This window comes from Bombyx mori, chromosome 2 (assembly GCF_030269925.1).
Source record: "Bombyx mori chromosome 2, ASM3026992v2".
NCBI classification, from domain to species: domain Eukaryota; kingdom Metazoa; phylum Arthropoda; class Insecta; order Lepidoptera; family Bombycidae; genus Bombyx; species Bombyx mori.
The window spans coordinates 379801-402469 of record NC_085108.1 but is presented as its reverse complement, the minus strand read 5'-3'; the positions used below and the strand labels follow the sequence as shown (position 1 = coordinate 402469).

At 40.3% G+C, this 22669-nt stretch overlaps 2 protein-coding genes across 6 annotated transcripts in view; one reads left to right on the top strand and one right to left on the bottom strand.

Annotated features, from left to right (window-relative positions):
- Positions 1 to 287: 287 nt before the first annotated feature.
- LOC101742339 (ATP-dependent zinc metalloprotease YME1L) lies at positions 288 to 13159 on the bottom strand. 2 transcript variants are annotated; one of them, XM_021347215.3, is made up of 14 exons: positions 13004 to 13159; positions 12527 to 12900; positions 11706 to 11863; positions 9776 to 9928; positions 8662 to 8794; positions 7023 to 7125; positions 5732 to 5942; positions 5333 to 5433; positions 4487 to 4615; positions 3948 to 4111; positions 3153 to 3318; positions 1972 to 2054; positions 1111 to 1211; positions 288 to 740 (listed from the first exon to the last, which is right to left on the bottom strand). In XM_021347215.3, the coding sequence occupies exons 1-14, from the start codon at positions 13037 to 13039 to the stop codon at positions 337 to 339; spliced, it is 2316 nt and encodes a 771-aa protein (XP_021202890.2). In that variant the 5' UTR covers positions 13040 to 13159; the 3' UTR covers positions 288 to 336. The 2 variants fall into 2 exon arrangements, with proteins under 2 accessions (XP_021202890.2, XP_021202891.2); XM_021347216.3 differs by having other exon boundaries at positions 11718 to 11863.
- Positions 13160 to 17418: 4259 nt separating this feature from the next.
- Positions 17419 to 22669, top strand: part of LOC101746894 (protein daughterless) — a 122262-nt gene continuing 117011 nt past the window's right edge. For all 4 annotated transcript variants that reach the window (XM_038016763.2, XM_062672425.1, XM_062672427.1 and 1 more), the window contains exon 1: positions 17419 to 17561. In XM_038016763.2, coding sequence (XP_037872691.2) covers positions 17480 to 17561 — 82 coding nt within the window. In that variant the 5' untranslated portion in view covers positions 17419 to 17479. The remainder of the gene's footprint in view (positions 17562 to 22669) is intronic.

The window sequence follows — 22669 nt, the reverse complement described above, 5'->3', positions numbered from 1 at the left end:
AGTGTGCTTAGTGCGAGTTTTTTAACGTTTTCGATAGCGTAAAAGTTAGCTCATATTTGTATGGAATGGGATCGTTTGCCTACGTTTGCCGCTAGGGGCGCTGTTCCAACTGCATACAAAATTAGGCTAACTTTTACGCTATCGAGAACGTTAAAAAACTCGTACTCAACACACTGTAATTCACAGATAGCTGTGAGAGAGAGAGAGAGAGAGATGTACAGCTGCGGGAGAGAGTTATGCAATGCTTGGCACCGACGGGAACTGATCGAAAAATAATGAAACTGAAATAATTTTAAAGAGCTTTATTATTACGAACGATTACGATCGGGGACAGGTCTAGGCGGGAGCGGGCTGCGGGGTCAACAGGGGAGGCGCGGGGTTGGGGGAAGGGGAAGGAGACGGGTCCTTGGTCTTCGAGCCGCGTTCCAGTTTGGTCTTCTCTCCGTTCATGAGGGCCCGGATGTCGTCCGCGTCGAGGGTCTCGTAGCGCAGCAGCGCGGCGGCGAGGGCGCGGTGCTCGCGCGCGTGCGCCCGCAGGATGTGCTTGGCGCGGTCCAGACTGTCGCTGAGCAGTTTGCGCACCTCGCTGTCGGCCAGGTCGGCCAGCGCGGGCCCGGGCGCCGGCTGCGCGGGGGCCGCCGGCGGGTCCAGCGCCCGCGGGCCCACGCGCTCCGACATGCCCCACTCCCGCACCATGTGCCGCGCCAGCGACGTCGCCTGCTTCAGGTCCGACGCCGCCCCTGTGCGTCCGGGGGCAGTAAGTAACCACTTCGCAATAAGCAACTACATTTTTATAAAAGCTTTAAAAGGAATAAAGGGCCGGTACTTGTCCGAATCGCCAGCCCGCCGCCCTCGTCCGCCACTGTATAAATGCCACCACTCATCCTGAGACATGGGGTCAAAGTTTCAACTGTATGGTGCACCAGCTGCCCCACCATTCAAACCGAAACATATGACCCTTCTCGACAGCAGCACGGGGCGTGGGGTGTTACCGACCACAGATAATTATTATTATTTAATTATTACATATTAATCATTCTGATTTAGCCTGGAAAGGATCCGCCTATCAGTCGGTTCCAGCGGGCGGCCGCGCGGGCACGAGTGACCAACCTGAGGTGATCTTCTCCGGTCCAAAGATGAGTTCTTCCGCCGCCCGCCCCCCCATCATGGTGTCCATCATCGCTAGGAGCTGCTGCTTCGTCTCGTGGTACCTGCCGGCAAGTGCAGTACGCGTTAGCGGATATTGGGGCGGCCCGCGTCGCGCTGAGTGGACGTCAGCCCACCAACAGTCTGTACAGCGCTGGTCGTTACCACACCAGGATGGCGCGTTATGCATGTGCGCTGCTTGCTGATTAGACAAGGGACGACAGTACTTTTTTTTTGACGTGACAACATCATATAATTCGATGGAGCCGGCTGCACGCAGGAAAAGACATGACTCATGCGGCGTTTCCTCGCTCTGAGGCGTTCCATTTAAGGCTTGAAGTGCAAGCGAGAGCGCGCAACGAGCGACAAAGAGGCACAATCGGCCTCCGCGTTCGGCCGCGGTCGACATCTGTCTCTCTCCTACTTGAGTGAGCGATGCATGTGCGTGGACAGCTGCTATACAATCATACATTTACATGTTTACGTCAAGTATGAAGTTCAGTGAAAAGTGAATGCGGTGTCAATTGTTTATAGCAAAGATAATTATTATTGCGATAATTGAAAAATGAAACCATTCCATCAGTATTTTCTTATGACGTTGACACGTTCAACTATCGTCAGTAAACCGACTTTACAGACAACCGATTTTCTTTATAATGGAAAGGTTACTGGTGGCCCGGATGCCTGTCCAGTTTCACCAGGACAGGTGGAAGAGCAAATGCTCACAGCCAGGAGGGGTGGGATTTGCTAACAGCTGTCCGAGCGCCTCCAAAGGAGACCTAACAGCTCAAGTGGAGGACGGTGGAGTGTGGACGTCGGTCGTACCTCTCCTTGGCGGGTATGTAGGCGGTGTGGCCCAGCGACGGGCCGCGCGGGATGATGGTCACTTTGTGCAGCGGATGGGCGTCCTGGGGAGATTACATACTTGTTATTGTCAGGTTATTAACAAAAAGGTAATAATTTTCCTTCAAAGACAAAATAACGTTCGATTTAAATAAAAAAAATAGATATTTTATTAGAAAAGGACAAAAGGGAATGCAATGTTTTTGAAGTGAAAACTTCTTTAGAATCGTTGTGATTTCAAACCGGACGCAACGGAAAAAACGACAGGTAAGAGACACAAATACAAAAATGTGTAGGATGAAGCCAGCAAAGAATGAGACAGAAATATACATACTATTTAATACAGCGCCATCTGTGAGATTTTTTAATACTAACGTGTGTATGAAAGCTCTTGTAGTGAATTTTAATTTAGGATTATACGTGAAATTAAAATATCAATTCACAGAGGGCGCTACCTTACAATTATTTACTAATGACAAAATTTTACATATACTTAAGACGTTTAGGATAATTGTATTTTAATTTTGGAAGGTTTCACTTCTACCACGTGTGAATTGCACACATTTTGTTTTTGTTTTTTTAAGTCGTACTGTTAACATTTAAATTTAACCTATTTTTCCGCTGTTTGTAAAATTGCTGTAACTGGCTCACATAGCAGTACTTCATTTTGTACATGTTAATTTTAAGCTTGAATGTTCTGTGTGTATTGCTGTTGGTGTGTCTAAATAAATAAATAAATAAATGTTGCTGACGAGGATGTCGGAGATAGAGCAAAGTAGAGGAGTAAAGTAAGGAAAGCTGAGCTCACCACCATGTGGGATAAATAGCTAGGAAGAAAGAGATTAGAAAATTAGCTTTTTTGCTTATTGCCCTTGTAGGCAGACAAGCATACGGCCCACCTGATGGTAAGTGGTTACCGTCGCCCATGGACTTCAGCAATGCCAGGGCAGAGCCAAGCCGCTGCCTGGTTTTAATTGAAGATGTCTCGTGTGATTCGTACACGTGCTGAATTATTAAAAGGGCATGTTAAAGTTTTCGTCGCAGTGACTCCGCCAGGATCGTACACGTGCGAGTAGTCTGGCGGCACGGAGACTAGAGCCCCCACTAGGTTTTTGTCAAACTTCATGACGGGGGTCCAGACGAGACGGACCATATTCACGTACCTTAGTAAAATAAGCGACAACAGCATGGCCCCCCTCGTGGTAGGCGGTGATGGTGTTGGCCTCCTCGTCCGGGAGCCGCCCCCGGCGCTCGGGACCCATCAGCACCTTGTCGCGGGCATCCTCCAGGTGCTTCATGGTGACCGTCTTGGCGCCCTCTATAGCTGCCCTGGAACGCCACACGGGACACGCACTTAAGACGTTTTGAATGTCAACATAACCAAATTTTATGGTAGGCAACGACTTGGTTCTGCCCCTGGCATTGCTGACGTCCATGAGCGACGGTGATCACTTACCTTCAGGTGGGCCGTATGCTCGTCTGCCTATAAAGGCAATAAAAAAAGTAATGGGTGGACGAACTCACAGCCGACCTGGTGTTTAAGTGGTTACTGGAGCCCATAGACATCTACAGCGTAAATGCGTCACACACCTTTTGAGATATAAATTCTGAGGTCTCAGTATAGTTACAACGGCTGCCCCACCCTTCAAACCGAAACGCATTACTGCTTTACGGCAGAAATAGGCAGGGTGGTGGTACCTACCCGCGCGGACTCACAAGAAGTCCTAGCACCAGTTATTATGCAAATTATAATTTTGCGGATTTCATTTTTATTACACGACGTTATTCCTTCACCGTGGAAGTCAATCGTGAAACTTTTGTTAAGTACGTATTTCATTAGAGAAATTGGTACCCGCCTGTGGGATTCGAACACCGGTGCATCGCTCAACGCGAATGCACCGGACGTCTTATCCTTTAGGCCGCGACGACTTCAAATTAGCAGGAGTGTGTTCGTGTACCTGAGCGCGGCCTGGTTGACCATGTTCTCGAGGTCGGCGCCGGTGAAGCCGGTGGTGGCGCGCGCCAGCTCCTCGGGCTGCACGTCGGGGTGCGCCCGCACGCGCGACACGTACAGCCGCGCCAGCTCCACGCGCCCCACGTAGTCCGGCAGCGGCACCGTCACCTGCACAACCACTCCACCTCCAGACATGGCCGGCAGCCTGGCTGTACTTTCTTCCTACCTAATCTGATGATCTTGAAAAACTATATCAGTGTAACCGGGCGAGTAGGCGAGCTCACGGGGCTCAAACCTAACGTTGTTACTAACACGAACCGTGCTTCGCAGAATCTACTACCGGATCGGAAACACGACCCACTGAGAAGATTTGGCGAGAAACTCAGTGGGCTCACCTGTACTTATGCATAAGTGACTTCAAATTCCCAATCTCTGCACCACAAACCAAATTGAGGGTAGACATGGCGGGACACAGTGTTGTGACCTTTCTAAATCTTCACAGATGATAAGTTGAATTGTACAAGGGTAAGACAGTTCTGTTACCTCAACATCAAATCGTCCTGGCCTGAGCAAGGCCTGGTCTAAGTCATCCCTCCTGTTGGTGGCGCCCAGAACGATCACGCCTTCGTTCTGATGGAAACCGTCCATCTCTGATAGGAGCTGGTTTATCGTCTGCAATACAAATGGTGTGATGACATTAGTACAAACATATTGTGGAGTGTTAATGTTTGAGAAAAGTAAGCGAATGAAATGTAAAAAAATAATCTATATATTAATACGTGAAGCAACAACGTTGTACCCGTTTTTACAAAAATTATGCAGATGGAGGAGTATGAAATTTCCCACACTTATAGAGAATATAGAGAAGGAGTGCACAACGCTAATATTTTTTTTTAATTATGGAATAAAAATACATTAAATCAACAAAGAAAACATTAGACACCCTACCATGTATTTGATGCACACACGTATTCATACTATTTATTTATTGTCGTAACTTTTGTTCTTGACGTCTGTTGTCAAATTGAGAATAGATTAAATTTAATATTGTTTGTCTTTATTAATATTTTTCTATAGTGTAGTCTTGGCGAAATTTGTGATTATAGAAGTATAATAGTCTTTGAAAATAGAATCATAATTATAATTTACAAACTTATAATTTCAATTAATTATAGTCGAATTTCGACTACCGGGCGACCACTATAATATTAAATTATGAAAAATTAAAGGAAGATGACACAAGGTGTCAACGCACTACAGCTGTCTATGACGGGGTCAACGACCCTGGAGTCACCTGTCAAAAGGTCGATGACCCCGGGGTATTCTGTGGCGCACGCTTGATTCCTTTGCTTTAAACTGACTGATCAGTAGAGCTGATAGAGCACGGACCTGGTTGGCGTAGGGGTGCAGCACGCTGTTGGTGCGCTTGGCTCCCACCGAGTCTATCTCGTCTATGAAGATGACGCAGGGCGCTCGCTCCTTGGCCGCCTCTGGGAACAACATTGTATTGCACTGGTAATCGTGACCGTCATCTCCCATTAATCTGGAAACTACTTATTTGTGGCTAATCTACTTACTTAGAGACATGCTATTTGGTTTAAAAATAAAGGTATGGTTGTGAATAAATTACCAATTACCACCATAGCATAGACCAGTGCAGACATTCTCGGCGGCACAATCTCGGTGGCGAGTAGCACGCGCGGTTCAAGCTCAAATAGCTTCATCAGTTTAAGTGTAATCTCACTCATTACAGTAAAGAAGTTAAAACAACAACAATTGTCCGCTCACTGAACAAGTCCCGGACTCTGCGAGCCCCCTGTCCCACCAGGATCTCGTCGAACTCCGGTCCCGCCGCATGGAAGAACGGTACCCGAGCCTCGCCGGCCACCGCCCGCGCCAGTAGCGTCTTGCCGGTGCCGGGGGGGCCCACGAGCAGCACGCCCTTGGGTAGTTTACCACCCAGTGTTGAAAACTTCTCGGGGGACTTGAGGAATTCCACCTGGAATACCAGAATACTCATGAATATATTATGTAACAACGTTTCGCGGTTTAAGGCAAGGGGAGGACCTTGATCTTGGAAGAAAGAAGCTGTCACCCGCTCAGTGAATGGTCCTAATGTTCTTTTTCTCAGCTCACATATACACACATTCACACGCACGCACGCACACACGCACGCACACACACACACGCATAATGACCTTCTTAAATGATAACACCTAATGATCTCTCAACACTAGTCCGCAGCATCTGTTCACAACTTACCCTAACCTAATCTATCTTAAGAAGGCCACTTCGATAAAGCGGCACGACACGAGAACCCTCTCATCGTGGCCGCCGGTAACTACATTCCCGATCCTGCGGACAGAATGGAAAGCAGTCGACGTCGCCCAAAACACGTCATCTCGGATCCTCCCGATCCACTAACGGTGCTTTTAGGTACTTCAAGCACCGGTCACCGTTCTCGTCGAACCCGTCGCTTGCGACGAAGGGCTCGACGAGTAAATTAACTCTCAGACACAGCCCACTGAGTTTCTCGCCGGATCTTCTCAGTGGGTCGCGTTTCCGATCCGGTGGTAGATTCTGCGAAGCACGACTCTTGCTAGGGTTCGTGTTAGCAACATCGTCAGGTTTGAGCCCCGTGAGCTCACCTACTAAAGTTAGGGTTACGCTGAAATAGCCGCTATGGCTATCAGCTTAGGTAGGAAAAAAAAAAAAAAAAAAACTTAAGAAGGAGGGAGCCTGGAGATCAGTAATGCAGGTCTTTGAACCTAGTACAGACATCAGCTCTTTCAAAGGCTTACAAAATAAATTATAAGGTTAATTTCTATTTGTATTTGTACTATACCTTTAAGAGACAAATAAATAAATATTATTATTATTTTCGGAGCCTGTATATATGTGACCTTGTCTTGAAAATGTCGTTAGCGACTTACAGGCACCTGGCCAATGTTCCCTGTTGTACACCAGCTGCCCGCGACATACCAGAGGCCAGCAGGAGGGTGGGATGGTTCCAGCAGTACCAAGTCATCGCCTACACTAATTACATTCGCTAGTACCATTAGTCAGTATTCCAAATTACCACTTCCTGCAGTTCTTGTTTAGCTTCGTCAGCGCCTTTGACATCGTCGAAGGTAACGGAGATATCTTCGGGGTCCACCTCCACCTGGTTCCCGAGCTGGATCCTGCGCATGTTTATTTCACTGATTATTGGGACCTTTTTAAGTTGCACGCGCTTTGCGTCGCCGGAGGGGGGTTGGGGGGGCGGTGCTCGGGTTCGAGCTTTCGTCAGACGTCCTGCACGTGTACAGCACACTGGAAATAACGAACCAGGACAGGCGTTAATGGTCATCTGAAGGGAATAGATGGGCCAACTAAACCAGCCTTACGAGAGGCTTAACTACGTCTGTATGTAAATCAACTAAACCAGGCAGGAGGTTTTTGATCCGCCCAAGCAAAAAAAAGGCTGATACCGAGTGGCCTCACACACCGGCGGCTCGGGAGACATTGACCCTGCTCGTGTTATGATTAGCCAACCGGTAGGTCGGAGCTTACGTCTTCAGACGACTCATTGACGCGACTACCCGTGTGATGCCGTGCACGCATGTGTGGGCTGTAGAGTTACCATCGGGTGGTCAGGCTGCTGTACGCATTACGTGGCATTTATAAATAATGGTAACGGGGCGCACGGGCGCACGGTGCACGACACCACCGTTCGCACCTGATGCATTACATGCTGTCTGCAAATTAATCTTTCTTCGAACTAGACGGTCCTGATGGCTCAACTTAAGCATTCGTTCCTCAGATATGTCACACCAGTAGATCTCTATTCGTAACAATATCTATACCCGCTAGTGTGATCCCTAAATGTTACACCAGCGAGCATCTGTTTGGTTAGATAGTACTCCCGGTGTCATTGTTTTTTTTTAGTGCATAGATGGGTGGACGAGCTCACAGCCCACCTGGTGTTAAGTGGTTACTGGAGCCCATAGACATCTACAACGTAAATGCGCCACCCACCTTGAGATATAAGTTCTAAGATCTCAGTATAGTTACAACGGCTGCCCCACCCTTCAAACCGAAACGCATTACTGCTTCACGGCAGAAATAGGCAGGGCAGTGGTACCTACCCGCACGGACTCACAAGAGGTCCTACCACCAGTGAGACTCGGAAGCCACTGCTGCCCATACTCTAGTCAATCCCTTAATCTCCTTTTACGCCCCCAACGGGAAGAGATGGGGTACCACCATAGACCGACACAGAACAGTCATGTTTATACAGGATTACTCTTCTTACACTTAGTAATTAATCAAGTATTTTACATATTTTGTTCTTCTATACGAATATTATAAAAAGGAAAGATTCCGGAGTGACATAGGCTACAAACTTTTTTAAAAAAAATTAGGGATCCTTACTAAAACTCCAATAATGTAAGGCAAGGTTTAAAAAAATTACCTAGAATATTCTTTACATCGCGTGCCCTGGGAAAACTATTGATGATAGAATAAAATAATGTACTACAACTTTGTAGAACACATTATTTATTTACAATATTATATATAGTTATGCCGAAATAAGTGTTCTTTTATTTAAAAAATAATAAAACAACGTCGTTGAAATTTTTGCTAAAGACCCGAGCGAAGCCGGAGCGGGTCGCTAGTTTTTTATATGAACGTATAATAAACAAAGAAGGTATAAATAAACTAAAATAACTAGTTACCGGAAGACAGTTCCGCTGACCGACGCCATCAAACTCACAAAGATTGCAAGAAAGAGAACTATGGTGAGGAGTTGCTGGACCAGCTTCAGGTACTTGGAGGCTTTCGTACCGCGTACATTCTCGGGATGGGACCCTGGATTACACAACAAACAAATCTTTTCACGAGTCATAGGCACGAATTAAAAACTATTTACGACTACTTATCGGACTTCGACGTCCAAAAAATATTATTAATCTATACATATAAATAAAATTAAGAGTGTCTCTTTGTAGTATTGAAATAACCGCTTTTTACTACGTGCATATGAATATATATACGGTACATACACCAAAATAACATTTTTTACAATTTTTGTCTGTGTGTCTGTTTCCAGCCAATATCTGGAACGGCCGAACCGATTTTGATGAGACTTTCACTAATAGGTAGCTGATGATATAAGAAGTAACTTAGGATACTTTTTTCAGACTAGCTTCGCCCCGCGGCGTCACCCGCAGTTATTGTCGTACCGCGCGCAACATGGCGGGCTTCGCCTATCAATAATAATAGTACATTGTGCACCAAGGGAGAAAAGTTGGACATTTCCTCCCGCGGTTGGTAAACATGTGGGAGGAAATGTCCAACTTTTTTCCTGCGGTGCACATACAATTTTTTCTCCTACCAGGCCGAAAGTTTGTGGAGTACCGAGCCGGGGTCCAGGGGCGAAGCACCGGCGGGGGTAGGTGGGCCGAGCCCCCCCTTACTCATAAAAAAAACAATTTAACTGTTTTTTAATTTTTAAATAAACTACTATTAATTAAATAATGTCTGATGAACTCATCTTTGTTTAATACTTCACTATTAAATTTTATTCCCTTTTGTTTATTTCACTTTTACACTAAACACAATATTGCAAATTACCCGAGCACAACAATGGCGGAGAATTTTAGGTGCGTGCGAGCAGACGTAGACATTAACGCGCATGCGCACTTGTCAGTACCCAGGGAGAAAATGTTACACTTTCTTCCCTGTACAGCGGAAGGAAAACCGAACTTTCAACGTCGGTAGGAGAAAAAATTTAATGTTTCCGAAGCGAAGCGAGGGCGGGTCGCTAGTAATGAATAATTGAAATCGTACCCGCTAAATAGCCTTCAGCGAACGCAATCTTGATCTTGTCCTTCTGCTGGTGAGTGAGATGGTTCGCGTCATCGTTAAGTAGTTTGTCCAATCGAGGTGCAACTTCAGGGTTGAGCGGAGGGTGCTTCTCTGTTGAACTCGTTGCAGCCAACCCTAAAGACAGCCATTGGTTTCAACTTTTACATGTCGTCTAAACATTTGTATTACAGTAAGACCTTGCTTAGTGCTGTTTTAATTGAATTGTGGGATTCCCCGAAATTGCACGCAGCGTTTTTTTTTTATTGCTTAAATGGGTTGTGAGCTCGTCCATCCACCTAAGCAATAAAAATAAAACCTGGCTAATTGTCTAGCCATGTTCCCCCTAACCCCATTATTTACATGTTTTATTTACATGATGAGATAACCTCGTTTAGCACTGATTCATATTATGTTCTACTTTGATAGAACATATTACCGCGTTTAGCAGGGTCTTACTGTCATTTTATGAGCGAAATTTTAAGCAACAACAGATGATGTTTCGCTAACAACATGAACGCAATGAAAGCTGATTAACCAATGTTACTATGGACGACAGTGAAAAAGAAGATATCAGGTGATAAAAGATAGTTCAAAATAATATTTAAATGATATGTTAGGCTGAGCCGACAAGGCGGTGCGTTGCATTACTTCAAGAATATTTCATGTCATAACGAATGGTACACCACTCCTAAAACTACACTTTTTAGAAGCATTCATGGTTATCAGAAATTTAGAGTGATCTGTAACAAGTAGACCAAAACATTATGCATAGTATTAAATAAGGGTCATCCACTGGAATGTGACATTGTGCGGCAAGGGGCAGGGGTCAAAAGGTTTATGACGTCACATGTTAAGATATAAATTACTAAAACGCGAAATTTGTATTTAAATAATTAAACTTTAAAAATACTTTATAACTATCGCTATGAAATTATCTCTCACGCTACAACATTCAACTTCAAGAGCAGTGTTTTAATGTAAGTGACACACTAAAACTAAAATCCACGAGAGTTCTGAATGATAAGGGTTTAAATAGGCTTAAGTCGGCGGCAAGTGCTCTTAAAGAGTGTCTTATTGCGGATTATAAAAAAAAAAAAAACAAAAGGTGATTATTTTTAAATACATTCACCAAAATTAAATTATGTGCCATGTAACATCAGGAAGAGGGGGGGAGGTAAAAATGTGAAAATCTGTGATTAAGATGGGAGGGTAGGTTAAAATTTATGTGACGTAATTTATGGATGCCCCTTGGCCCCCTTGTTGACACACTTCTCACTGCAGCCGCGAGTACATTTCACAATAGAATTCACTATTTGTGAATGAACAAGCCAAGAATCATTAATACACAAGCATTTTCAGTTAGCATATCACAAAGGAACTTGAAATATTCTTTTACTTATATTCTTAACAGGAATTTTGTAGCAGCTCAAGTTTAACAAACTATTCTTTGATTAGATCAAGAAACTGGCATTAGCATAGTCATAGATTGTAGATAAAGACTGCAAATGCAGATTTAGTGGCGGTTGGAAAAAAAATTCATAACCATCCCAGAGATGCAGCTAATGCAAGCACCAGTATAACTAATATGAATTTGAGCGTAGTCATGTATATCATATAAAGAAGCTTTTATATAGATCTGTACATCATCTGCATACAAGCAGTGGGAAATAGTGAGTTGTAGAGAAATATAATTTACAAAAATTGAAAACAGTTAAGGATATAAACTGTACCCTATGATAACCAACAAAATTTTATGCTAATTTAGATGCAATTTAGAGCCACCAACTTACACAACTTGAAATTGGTCTCCAGAATTCAGTCTTCTCTCATAAGGACTTACTTCAGTTCAGTAAGTTATACTCAATCAAAGCAAAGTTAATGCAAAACCAGCAATGTAACACACAATACTGACCCAATAACTTACGTAGTCTATTAACCAGGTTCGGATTTCTTTTCAGATCTGCACTGATGCTTCGATCCGTCTTAAATCCTCTTACTTGAATGTTGTACTTGAATGTACTTTTTGTGTTTTGACATAATAGGCGAATAAAGTTATCGGAGAGGTTAAATCTGAAAATAAATTTCATGTAATATAAGCAGCTCTCATGTTCATGTATGCTCAGAGTTCGAGTTATCTCATACACTCATTAAATAGTGACTCCCTACCGGACCTCTCATTGGTCATTCGGTTAACAGAAAATAAGTACCACAATTAAACTTTTTAGTGTCCCATATGATCTTTACAAGTAGTTAAGCTTGCGTGGACAAAAAATTACTAATATCAAAGTCAGAACAGTCCATGGTAACTTAAATCATTAAAATTCATAAAGCAGAATATGTTTCTATTGGATGAAATAGAATGTTGATGAACATTCCTATCTCTCAAATTACTGTTCTTCTGATTAATCGTATTACAATAATTTGCTAAAAGTTTTACACTAATACTTAATTTGCCATTTGTAAAGCTATAATACTTTACAAAAATGATATTTGTTTACAAAATATGTGAATATGTATTTTCATCCATTTATGCAACAAAAGCATCACAACATGAATGGCACATCTATCCCGTGCAAGTGGATTATCTTGTTCAACGGTAATAATTGTTTAATCAATACAGATGTTACATCATAGTCTCAGAACATTTGCAATAAATTATTGTTATAAAGAAAATGATTAGATATTAATTTTATTTTATTATGACTTTGTAATGAATAACTAGCAGCCACATACCGTGTGTTTTTCCCTCGTAACTCCACTGTAACACTAGGAGTATCACTCCAACCATTCCTGTTTTTCTCAAAAGATTCACTTGAAGTGTAAGACACTTTTCTACAAGATGTAACACCGCCAAAATCGTTGAGCGACCTTCTAGACGACGCGGCGATCGTGGCCAACGATCGGAGGTCGACACTTCGCATCTCCGCTAGTACATTCTTATCGAAATTCTTCAAACACTCTTCTAAGCTCTCGCGGCAAACTTGAGTCTCGCATGCAGCACTGGCGCTTTCTTTCCCCTTCACATGTTTGTCTTTTAAGCTATTTTGCTTTCTGTGTTTGAAAAGGTTGCCGTATCGACACGATAATTGACTAAAACTGATTAATATCTGCAATGACGAAAGGTTATGATGAATGTCAATATACGTATTTGAAAGATTTGTATTTAATTTTAGAAATATTGCTAATAGATAATTTTTCACTAAATATTACCTGATTTTGGGTGTTTATAGAATTCAATGAGAACATGTTACATGAAGCTAGATTGTATGTTTTTGTAGTTTTTTTGAAGTGCACTCGAAAATTTTGTCAATTTCTTGGGAGGTAGGTACGTCAAAATTTTCGTGGTGCAAAAGAATGGTTTTTTTAGGGGGTTTTATAACCTGGTAACTAAGACCTTTCGGTCAAGTCTTGTTTTAATTTTAATGAAAACTGCACTATCACTTCATTTTAATATTAAATTATTTCTATACTGTTTTTAATATATTTATATATGAGTTTGTAAGTGTTTGTTTTTTAATAACTCTGCAAGTGGCGACGGCCGGAATGAAAAATCGGACTTAATTTTCACATCAGGTCTATGTTCACATCACTAAGTTCACTGGCCAATCAATATTAATCTGTCAAGGTACCGGTAGAATGGGGCGATTAGGGATTGACAGGCGAATCGGGAAAAAACCGGGAAAATCTTTCGACGCTCAATATAAGTTATAAATTCGTTGCAAAATCTTCCATTTTTTGTAGTTTAATAGTAGAATGTTGAAAGTTCACAAAACAACTCTGAATATGCATGATAATAGCTGCAAACTTATAAAAAATCGCGTTTCAAATTAACTTCCTGTGGTGGTAATTATTTTAGTGCTAGAAACTTTGCTCTCTTTTATTTATTTGATAATAATAGAAGACGACTATGATTTATAAACGTTATTTAGTGTTTGAACCAGCATATATATTAAAGGTAAGTCTCAATTGTTTTTGGTTTTAATGTATTTGATTAAATAAAAATACATGTAAAAATCTGTTGTTTTTGGGGATATTGGGGACGTCTTAGGTACAAATAACAACGAAAAAGGGGTCAATTGGGATGAGAATACGTGAAATGGAAACGACCTAAGTATAAATAGGTACAGGTTTGTAGGGTTGTCTATGTAGTTATAACAATATTTTTTAAATTTGTTGGTAAAAATCTGGTTTATTCGAAGCGAAATTGAGAATAAGTCTTTAGTTGAAATAGATAAGCAATTTAATATAAGTAAGTCGATTTTGCAGAGACATGTAACAAGATCAATGAAATCTCAAGGTGGACAAATATGTCTAAGTAATACATAATAAAATATTTAATATTTGTTCAGAGTGGGGGTATTCATTGATTAATCCATGGAATAACCGTCACACCTAATCTCTTAACCCAGATAGAAATATCAGCACTGTCGATTGCACCTATAATTGAGGTGATGTCTGCCATGTACTTTTGTCAGTTTTTCAATGTTTTTTATTGATGATCACTTTGTTGGTGCAACTAAATAAATAAATAAATTAAAACTATATATAAAAATAAAAGTAGTGCCAACCCCAGCAAATTTCTCATTTCGTCCCAATTAACCGCAATTTTCGGGTAAATAGGGATTACACCTATTTTTGCATTTTTTGCTTAAACTGGAATGCTAGTTGCATAATTTTAAATTAGACAACAAAGATGCCCCCAAGACTCAATCATTTTGATCCTGATATAGCATTATATACATCAACAACTACCTTAAAATTGCTCATAAAGTTGGAATTTGTCCCTAATCGCCCCATTTTACGGTACTTATTAACTCCATGGTCAAGCTAGAAGTTTTGACAATCAAAAATAAGATGCTCTATGGTGTCTCCTTTGGATCCACCATGGAGTTAATAAGTACCTTAACTCTATGGGATCCACAATGTGTAGGTACCTACATAGATTTTTGGTAATAGTGCCAAGTCTAGCAAGGTGCGACGCGGCGACGGTGCAGTATTATGGCCAAAGCGCAATTTATTTATCGTGATGCTAAAGTCTCGGCTGGCTTCTGCAAAAGAATGGATTTTGCTAATCCATTCTTAGGATTCTTAGGCTTAGTGATATTTCAACCTTGAAATTTATAAATAATCGACTAGTTGGACTGTGATTCAAATACAACAGTGGCAATAACATAACAGTAATTTATACCGTTTTTTTTGGTGGCAGCGCGAGGGGTACAATTTAAAAAAAAAATGTTATTTTAGTATTTCTTTAGATTTTATTGTGTAATAGCGTTGGTGTAATATCATATAGTAGTACTATAAAGTAAATAACAACCATCATACGGAAACTTAATTCCATCTCATCTCATCCAAATTAATTAGTCTCAAATTAATCAACTCTACATAACAGAATAGGCATGTATTTACTAAATGAAGCTTTTTATAAACTCGGTACTAGCAATAATGGCATCGCAAGAAGTCAACATACCTACATAACAAGAGAAAAGTGTCTGACCTTCTTTCCACTCCTAAAGACCATTTACTGAGGTCTTGGGAAAGTATTTGGAATAGCTGTAGCTGCCAAAAGGCCGTTATTATATATTTTACAGCAACAAATTCTTCTAATCTCTCTAGATTATTTTACTGAATTGTAAGATCACGCTTCAGCACATCAAAAACTGCAAAGGCGTGAGAGCTATGTCAAATAATAAAAAAAAGAGAAGAGAAGAGAAAAAAGAGAAGAGAAGAGAGAAGAGAAAGAAAAATGCGATGATAATCAGGAGGCCTCGTTACGAATATCTAAGCGATCCTTACTAAGAGATTTTGATTTTTAGTAATTGTCTCATTGTGGTATACATATTTGTAGATGTCGAATCGATTAGTGGAGTAAATATGTTTGAGAGGATGCCTTTGGACTGAATACGTATGCAGCTATGTCTAATAACTTGATAACCTTCAACATTTGTCTTGCAAAAACTCTTTTCAAAGTGGCCAACATTTCTAAAAAACAACACTTTTCACTATATAGGTTAATTTACCTTATGTTAGATAAATAGTACGCATTTAACTGCTTAGAGCATCATATCACAGTTATATTTATTACAGTTATCACTGTGTTAGCGCTTAAAACTACATAAGTCTGTTGTGGTATTTAAAATGTCGATATATACTATATTGACAGTAAGGCATGCGAAATTCAATAGTAAAAATAAATTTAATTATAATTAAACAAAAAAAAATATAAAAATATAGGTTCTTTTTTTATTCCTTAGACGGTTGGATGTGCTCACAGCCCACCTGATGTTAAGTGGTTACTGGAGCCCATAGACATCCACAACGTAAATGCGCCACCCACCTTGAGATATAAGTTCTAAGGTCTCAGTATAGTTACAACGGCTGCCCCACCCTTCAAACCGAAACGCATAACTGCTTCATGGCAGAAATAGGCAGGGCGGTGGTACCCACCCGCGCGGACTCCCAAGAGGTCCTACCATCAGTAATTACGCAAATTATAATTTTGCGGATTTCATTTTTATTACACGATGTTATCCTTCACCGTGGAAGTCAATCGTGAACATTTGTTAAGTACGTATTTCATTAGAAAAATTGGTACCCGCCTGAGATTCGAACACCGGTGCATCGCGCAACACGAATGCACCGGACGTCTTATCCGTTAGGCCACGATGACTTCGAAGGTTTAAAATATAGCTAACAGATCGAAACATTTTTATACTTCTTGAACGCTTATTCACCATTTTCGTGGTGAAAGAATGATGAAGACATATAACTCATCTGCTCGTTGCGGCTTGCAAAGCATCTGTTTCATTTGATATTCTTAGTTTTGAAAGTGTGATTATTTACCAAAAATGTTAGTAGGTCCAAAGTCGTCGTGGCCTAAAGGATAAGACGTCCGGTGCATTCGTGTTGATCGATGCACCGATGTTCGAATCCCAGGCGGGTACCAATTTTTCTAATGAAATACGTACTCATCAAATGTTCACGATTGACTTCCACGGTGAAGGAATAACATCGTGTAATAAAAGTGAAACCCGCAAAATTATAATTTGCGTAATTACTGTTGGTAGGACCTCTTGTGAGTCCGCGCGGGTAGGTACCACCACCCTGTCTATTTCTGCCGTGAAGCAGTAATGCGATTCGGTTTGAAGGGTGGGGCAGCCGTTGTAACTATACTGAAATCTTAGAACTTATATCTCAAGGTGGGTGGCGCATTTACGTTGTAGATGTCCATGGGCTCCAGTAACCACTTAACACCAGGTGGGCTGTGAGCTCGTCCACACATCTAAGCAATAAAAAAAGGTACATATATAACTACTTAAATGAGTATAAAGTAGATAGAGAGGATTAGAGAATAATCACCAGATTTTGATGAGGTTTTGAGAGCTATCACAGAGAACAGTTCGATTTTAAGCCAACAATAAGAAACTAATCACCTAAACCTTCTTCAGAATTTTGCATTCCCTATCACCAATAACAAAAGTGGAACATACAGAAATCTAAGATTTTTGTTGGTCACCAGAAGTTATGAAAAAGGCTATTACTAGTTTTTAACTAGTATGCATACAACTGTACATGACTAAACTATTGACAAATAAATTTTCTCAAGTTCCACTGCAGTCATGAACGCATCCGGATTTAGCAAGTCCTAAGAGTTGTCTATGTTTTATTTGGACAGTAAATTCCAAAATGGCGACGAGCGATGACGAGCCTATGCATTTATATGAAGTATTTCAAAACTGTTTCAATAAAATAGCAAATAAACAACAAGGTGAGTTAGAAAATGCATACCGTGGCTCGACTCGCGTTCCTCGAACGGACAGTGTTGTTCAAGTGAAGTGTTCCATTGTGAAAAACGTTAAAAGTGTTTGCGTGTTATGCCATTCTTGTGTTGCAAAGAAGCTGCATTTTTGATAATTACTCTTAAATAATGCACCCAACGTCTTGACAACGGTGTTGTTATTATTCTTGAATGTATACCACAGATTATTTAATTATTCACGAAACATGTATAGCTAGAAAAAGGCGTATAAAGGCTATGTTTTGATCGCGTTGTACCAAATGTGCCTACACCATTGTGCTTTCGTGAATTCAGTGCGAAACTGAATTGTTAAAATGGATTTATTTACTTTGACGTCTTCGCTCACGTTGTAACGAGGTAATCAAATAATATATGTAAAGAAAAATACTTTGTATAACGTCACAAAATAATGTCTACTAAAATGAGATTTTTCGGTGCATATTTTTTGTCAATAGGCAAAGTATCCGAACAGTGTATTGTGCACGTTTATGGCGGGATTGTAAATGGCTATCGAAGAGGTTTTTACGTTCAGTTAGCGTGTATGTTTACATGATTTTGTTTATTTACACATGTAACGCGCCGACGTCGAGTCTTATGTTATCGTGTGTTTATCACATACGTATTAAACTTGTGCGAACGGCGCTTGAGATTTATAGACGAAAAACTGTTTTGGTTCGTTTTTGACCCGTCGTTTTTCAAATCACGAAATCAAATCCCGTTGCCACCAAAACTAGTACTAAAACCACTTGCTCATCACCTGTCCTTTGGAGTATCCACCTAATATCGTGTATAAAGTGATAATTTCTACTGTGTTCTGCCATTTTCATGGTGGTTTGATTTCAAGCGACTGGAACATATACAAGCTGAACTAGCTTTATTCAAAAACAACAAAAAATAAGTGTCAGTTTTAATTGTTCATTAGTTTTGATCAATAGAGATTTGGGGTCCACCTATATTTATACTTTTCTCTACTAGATGCTTATTGTTCACTAAAGCTTAGTGAATATTTGTATATTTAATCATTGATTGCATAATACCTAAAAAAAAAAAACTGCAGTTTTATGTTCAGTGTTTGTCTTTTCCAATTATGTTCTTCTCTATCATCAAATAATTCAAAGTCAAATAAGTGTAAATAAACCATTAAGACCAAAAGGTGTTTGTAGAGATACAATGAAAATAAAATAGGCTTCAAATGGAGAAAGTTCCATATTTCAGAAGTTGTTTAATCTTAAACAGTCCTAAATTATTATCAAATACGTAATTCAAGTAAACAAATTGAATTAGATTTTATAGTTAAAAAGTAAAGCAACATATTGCTGCCAATTTCACACATTAGATGGCTCAGTTTGAATACTGACCAAGACAAATTTTAGAGAACTCAGTTGTCTGGGAAAGGTTGATAACTGATTCGTAAATAAGATTTGCATAAATACTTCATAAATAATAGAAATATCCAATTTACAAAATGAATATTTGAATTAGCTTTAACATATAAATAAAAAATAATTATAAAGAAACAAAATTAAAAAAAAACGATACCCAACAGATGTTCAGATATTCTAGATTTCACTAATTCATAGCTGTTTTTGTTTCCAGCAAAAAAATGTCAAATTTAAATTCGATGATAAATGAGAATCTGTCTAGATGGACTTCTAATATTAAAATTCATGAAGTTGATGCATAAAAACAAAATTCTACCGGAAATTCTAAAACCGCAGATGTCGTGGTCGATGTAAATTATTTCTAATATCGTTTTTTTTTTCATAGGATTAAGTGTTTTGATCTAGTTGATTGACAGGACTGCTGAATTTTGTTGTCGGATTTTTGTTAATCGGTGCCATAAATGTTTTGAGGATCATTTTTATTAGCTTAGATAGGAGACAAGCTTACATCAACAGACTGTTATGTAGCTTTTGGAGAACATGGATATTATCTTGAGTTTTGAACGAGCATTGCATTAAAATGATTGCTATCCTATATAAAATTTCTAAATCTCCATGTCCTTCCTTTAAAACCATCATTAAAAGCACTATTGAAATTGCAAATCAGTACTTAATACATTATCACACATTCACCCTGTATGAAGTTTGTAAATACATGCTATTGTAATCTTAAATATAATAATAATTGTTTGGGTGTTCCTGGTCTATTTGCTTTTGCTTCTTTTATCAGCTGGTGTTGAAACTTTGAACGTTTACTGTTGAACATTCAACAAATTTAACAAACAGCAGTTTGGACTGTTCAAGCTGGTATGCAGTGGTACCTTGGCTGCTAGACTAACACTGCTGGCGTCCATGAGCGATAGTCACCACTCTCTAATAGGAGGGTCGTCTACCAGGAAAAGTAGAAAATATTAAAAAAGTATACATATATAAAAATAAATAATTTTATGGTCTGTTTATTTGCATGTGGTTTATCAGATCTAAGTTGAAACTGTACCAATGCTAGTGCTTAAGTGAGGTTTTAATATGTCATCAACTCACATAAATTACTTTATTTTACATAATAATTAACAGTAGCCACATGAAACGTGTTTTATATTATATAACATTATAGAATATTTATAAACCTTATTACCTACACCAAGAACGATCCACGATGCAGTGGAAAGGCTGCAATACCTAAGGGCTACAAGCTCTGTCAGACTCATATACCCGAAAATAGCATTGATATATTTAAGGATTTCAGGAGTCTTATACTTAATCGATTGGTGATCACAGACGCACACAGGCGTCCTAATTGTGTGGCTATAGTGAGTAGAGGCTCGTGTGACTATTTCGCGGCAGATTTAGGCAGATTAGTTCTACCTGTGTTTTTTTTTATTGCTTAGATGGGTAGACGAGCTCACAGCCCACCTGGTGTTAAGTGGTTACTGGAGCCCATAGACATCTACGACGTAAATGCGCCACCCACCTTGAGATATAAGTTCTAAGGTCTCAGTATAGTTACAACGGCTACCCCATCCTTCAAACCGAAACGCATTACTGCTTCACGGCAGAAATAGGCGGGGTGGTGATACCTACCCGTGCGGACTCACAAGAGGTTCTACCACCAGTAAAAAATGTGGACCAGATCGCCTCGTGAGTCCGACCACGATTACTTACTGGACAAATTATATCTATACGACAAGCTCCTATATCCTATCTGTTATCCGACAAGCGCGACTAAAATCCCGTGGAACTTGATCATAAATTCAGTAGGTAGACACACACATCATACCATTTATTGAGTACAAGGACGCAATGCGATCGTAATTATAACGTTCCGATTGATTTTATTGTGTATTATCTAGGTCTAAAAGTCATATGGTACGTACCTACATGAAGTGTTCACGAGCGCTCAGGGCCAGCGATGACGTACTCGGTTTTATCGAGACATGATTTACAATAAAAATTATCAACAGTAAGTTATGCTTGGATTTTACAATGTCTTTTGGGAGGCTTGGATTTATCCGGTCTCCAACCATTTTTGGCTCTAGGGTAACTCTGTATACTTTCGCCCTGCTTTATTCTTCGTGACTGAGAGTTAATGATAGTCTCTTATATTAAACTTTGTCATAAATTACACTTCGAGTATTTCACGCGGGACGTAAAGAGAAATAAAGGAAATTGATAAACGTCACAACCATGCCAGTATTGACTACAAAGCAATATCATGCACTTTGTGTTGAAGAGACAGCTTTTCCACAAAACAGGTTTCAACCTGGCAACAACCTTCTAAGTTTAATGGTGGGAGAGTTTGAATTGTGATGTCCGTTGGCTACACTGGATGTCTGTCCCTACCGTATACACTAATCTTCTTACCTGTCTACGGATATAAGTAAAAAATAAACCGTATATGTTTAAAAGATTTTTTAAATCAGCTCGCCTGCGACTTTTTTTTTTTATTGCCCTTGTAGGCAGATTAGCATTAGGCCCACCGGATGGTGAGTGGTTACCGTCGCCCATGGACTTCAGCAATGCCAGGGGCAGAGCCAAGCCGCTGCCCACCGCTTAATACCCTCCATACTCTCGGAACGAGAAAAATAAACTTCGTTGTTTTTTACCATCGATAATTTTGTAGGACCGTTTGAGAACTTGAGATCTACGGGTAGACTTGAGTTGGTTCTGTGTCTTATACTGCATATTCCTCGGATTGCGCTTCGAGTGACTGGTTGAGATGATTCTGTCATCTTCCTGTTGAGTTGAGCTCTACTACCTGGAATGAATGCAACGTCTTTGGTACGTTTTTGTGAATCGAAGTTTTCTCCAACCACCTGCTAAAAGGTGGCGTTTCTTACTAACTTATCCGTGACGTCACAGAGGAACTCATTCAGCCCACTACTCATCGTGTATTTGTTCAAGTGTCTTTATGCATAAACAATTTAAAAATCAATATAAATACACACTCGCATTAAGAAAAAAATCATTTATCGGCGCGAACAAGAATATTTTTAATTGCAAGACGATAAAGTTGAAACCTTTCACTCAATAGCCACAGAAGCATGGTACCGTTTTTCTTGTACATGATGTATTCATGGTGGACGATCTCACAGCTCACCTAGTGTTAAGTAGTTACTGGAGCCCATAGACATCTACAACGTAAATGCGCCACCCAGTTTGAGATATAAGTTCTAAGGTCTCAAGTATAGTTACAACGGCTGCCCCACCCTTCAAACCGAAACTCATTACTGCTTCACGGCAAAAATAGGCAGGGTGGTGGTACCTACCCGTGCGGACTCACAAGAGGTTCTACCACCAGTAATTAAGCAAATTATAACCGTGGAAGTCAATCGTGAACATTTGTTGAGTACGTATTTCATTAGAAAAATTGGTACCCGCCTGCGGGATTCGAACACCGGTGCATCGCTCAACACGAATGCACCGGACGTCTTATCCTTTAGGCCACGACGACTTCAATCATAGTCTTCTGTGTCATCCGTGACCACGTAAACCGTAAACTGTAATAAAGCCTTCGAAACGTCTGAAATAATATAATAAATATAATATAAATAAATAAATATAAATATATACTAACAATCACGCCACGTTAACTGGTCCCGTGATAAGTTCGTAAAGAACTTGTGTTACAGGTACCAG

Excerpts from the sequence above, each read along its gene's own strand:
- LOC101742339 (XM_021347215.3), bottom strand. The coding sequence starts at position 13,039 with ATGTTCTCATTGAATTCTATAAACACCCAAAATCAG. Across the intron at positions 9,929-11,705 it reads TAGACTACGTAAGTTATTGG|GGTTGGCTGCAACGAGTTCA; the intron begins GTCAGTATTGTG and ends GGCTGTCTTTAG. Across the intron at positions 741-1,110 it reads ACCGGAGAAGATCACCTCAG|GGGCGGCGTCGGACCTGAAG; the intron begins GTTGGTCACTCG and ends CCGGACGCACAG.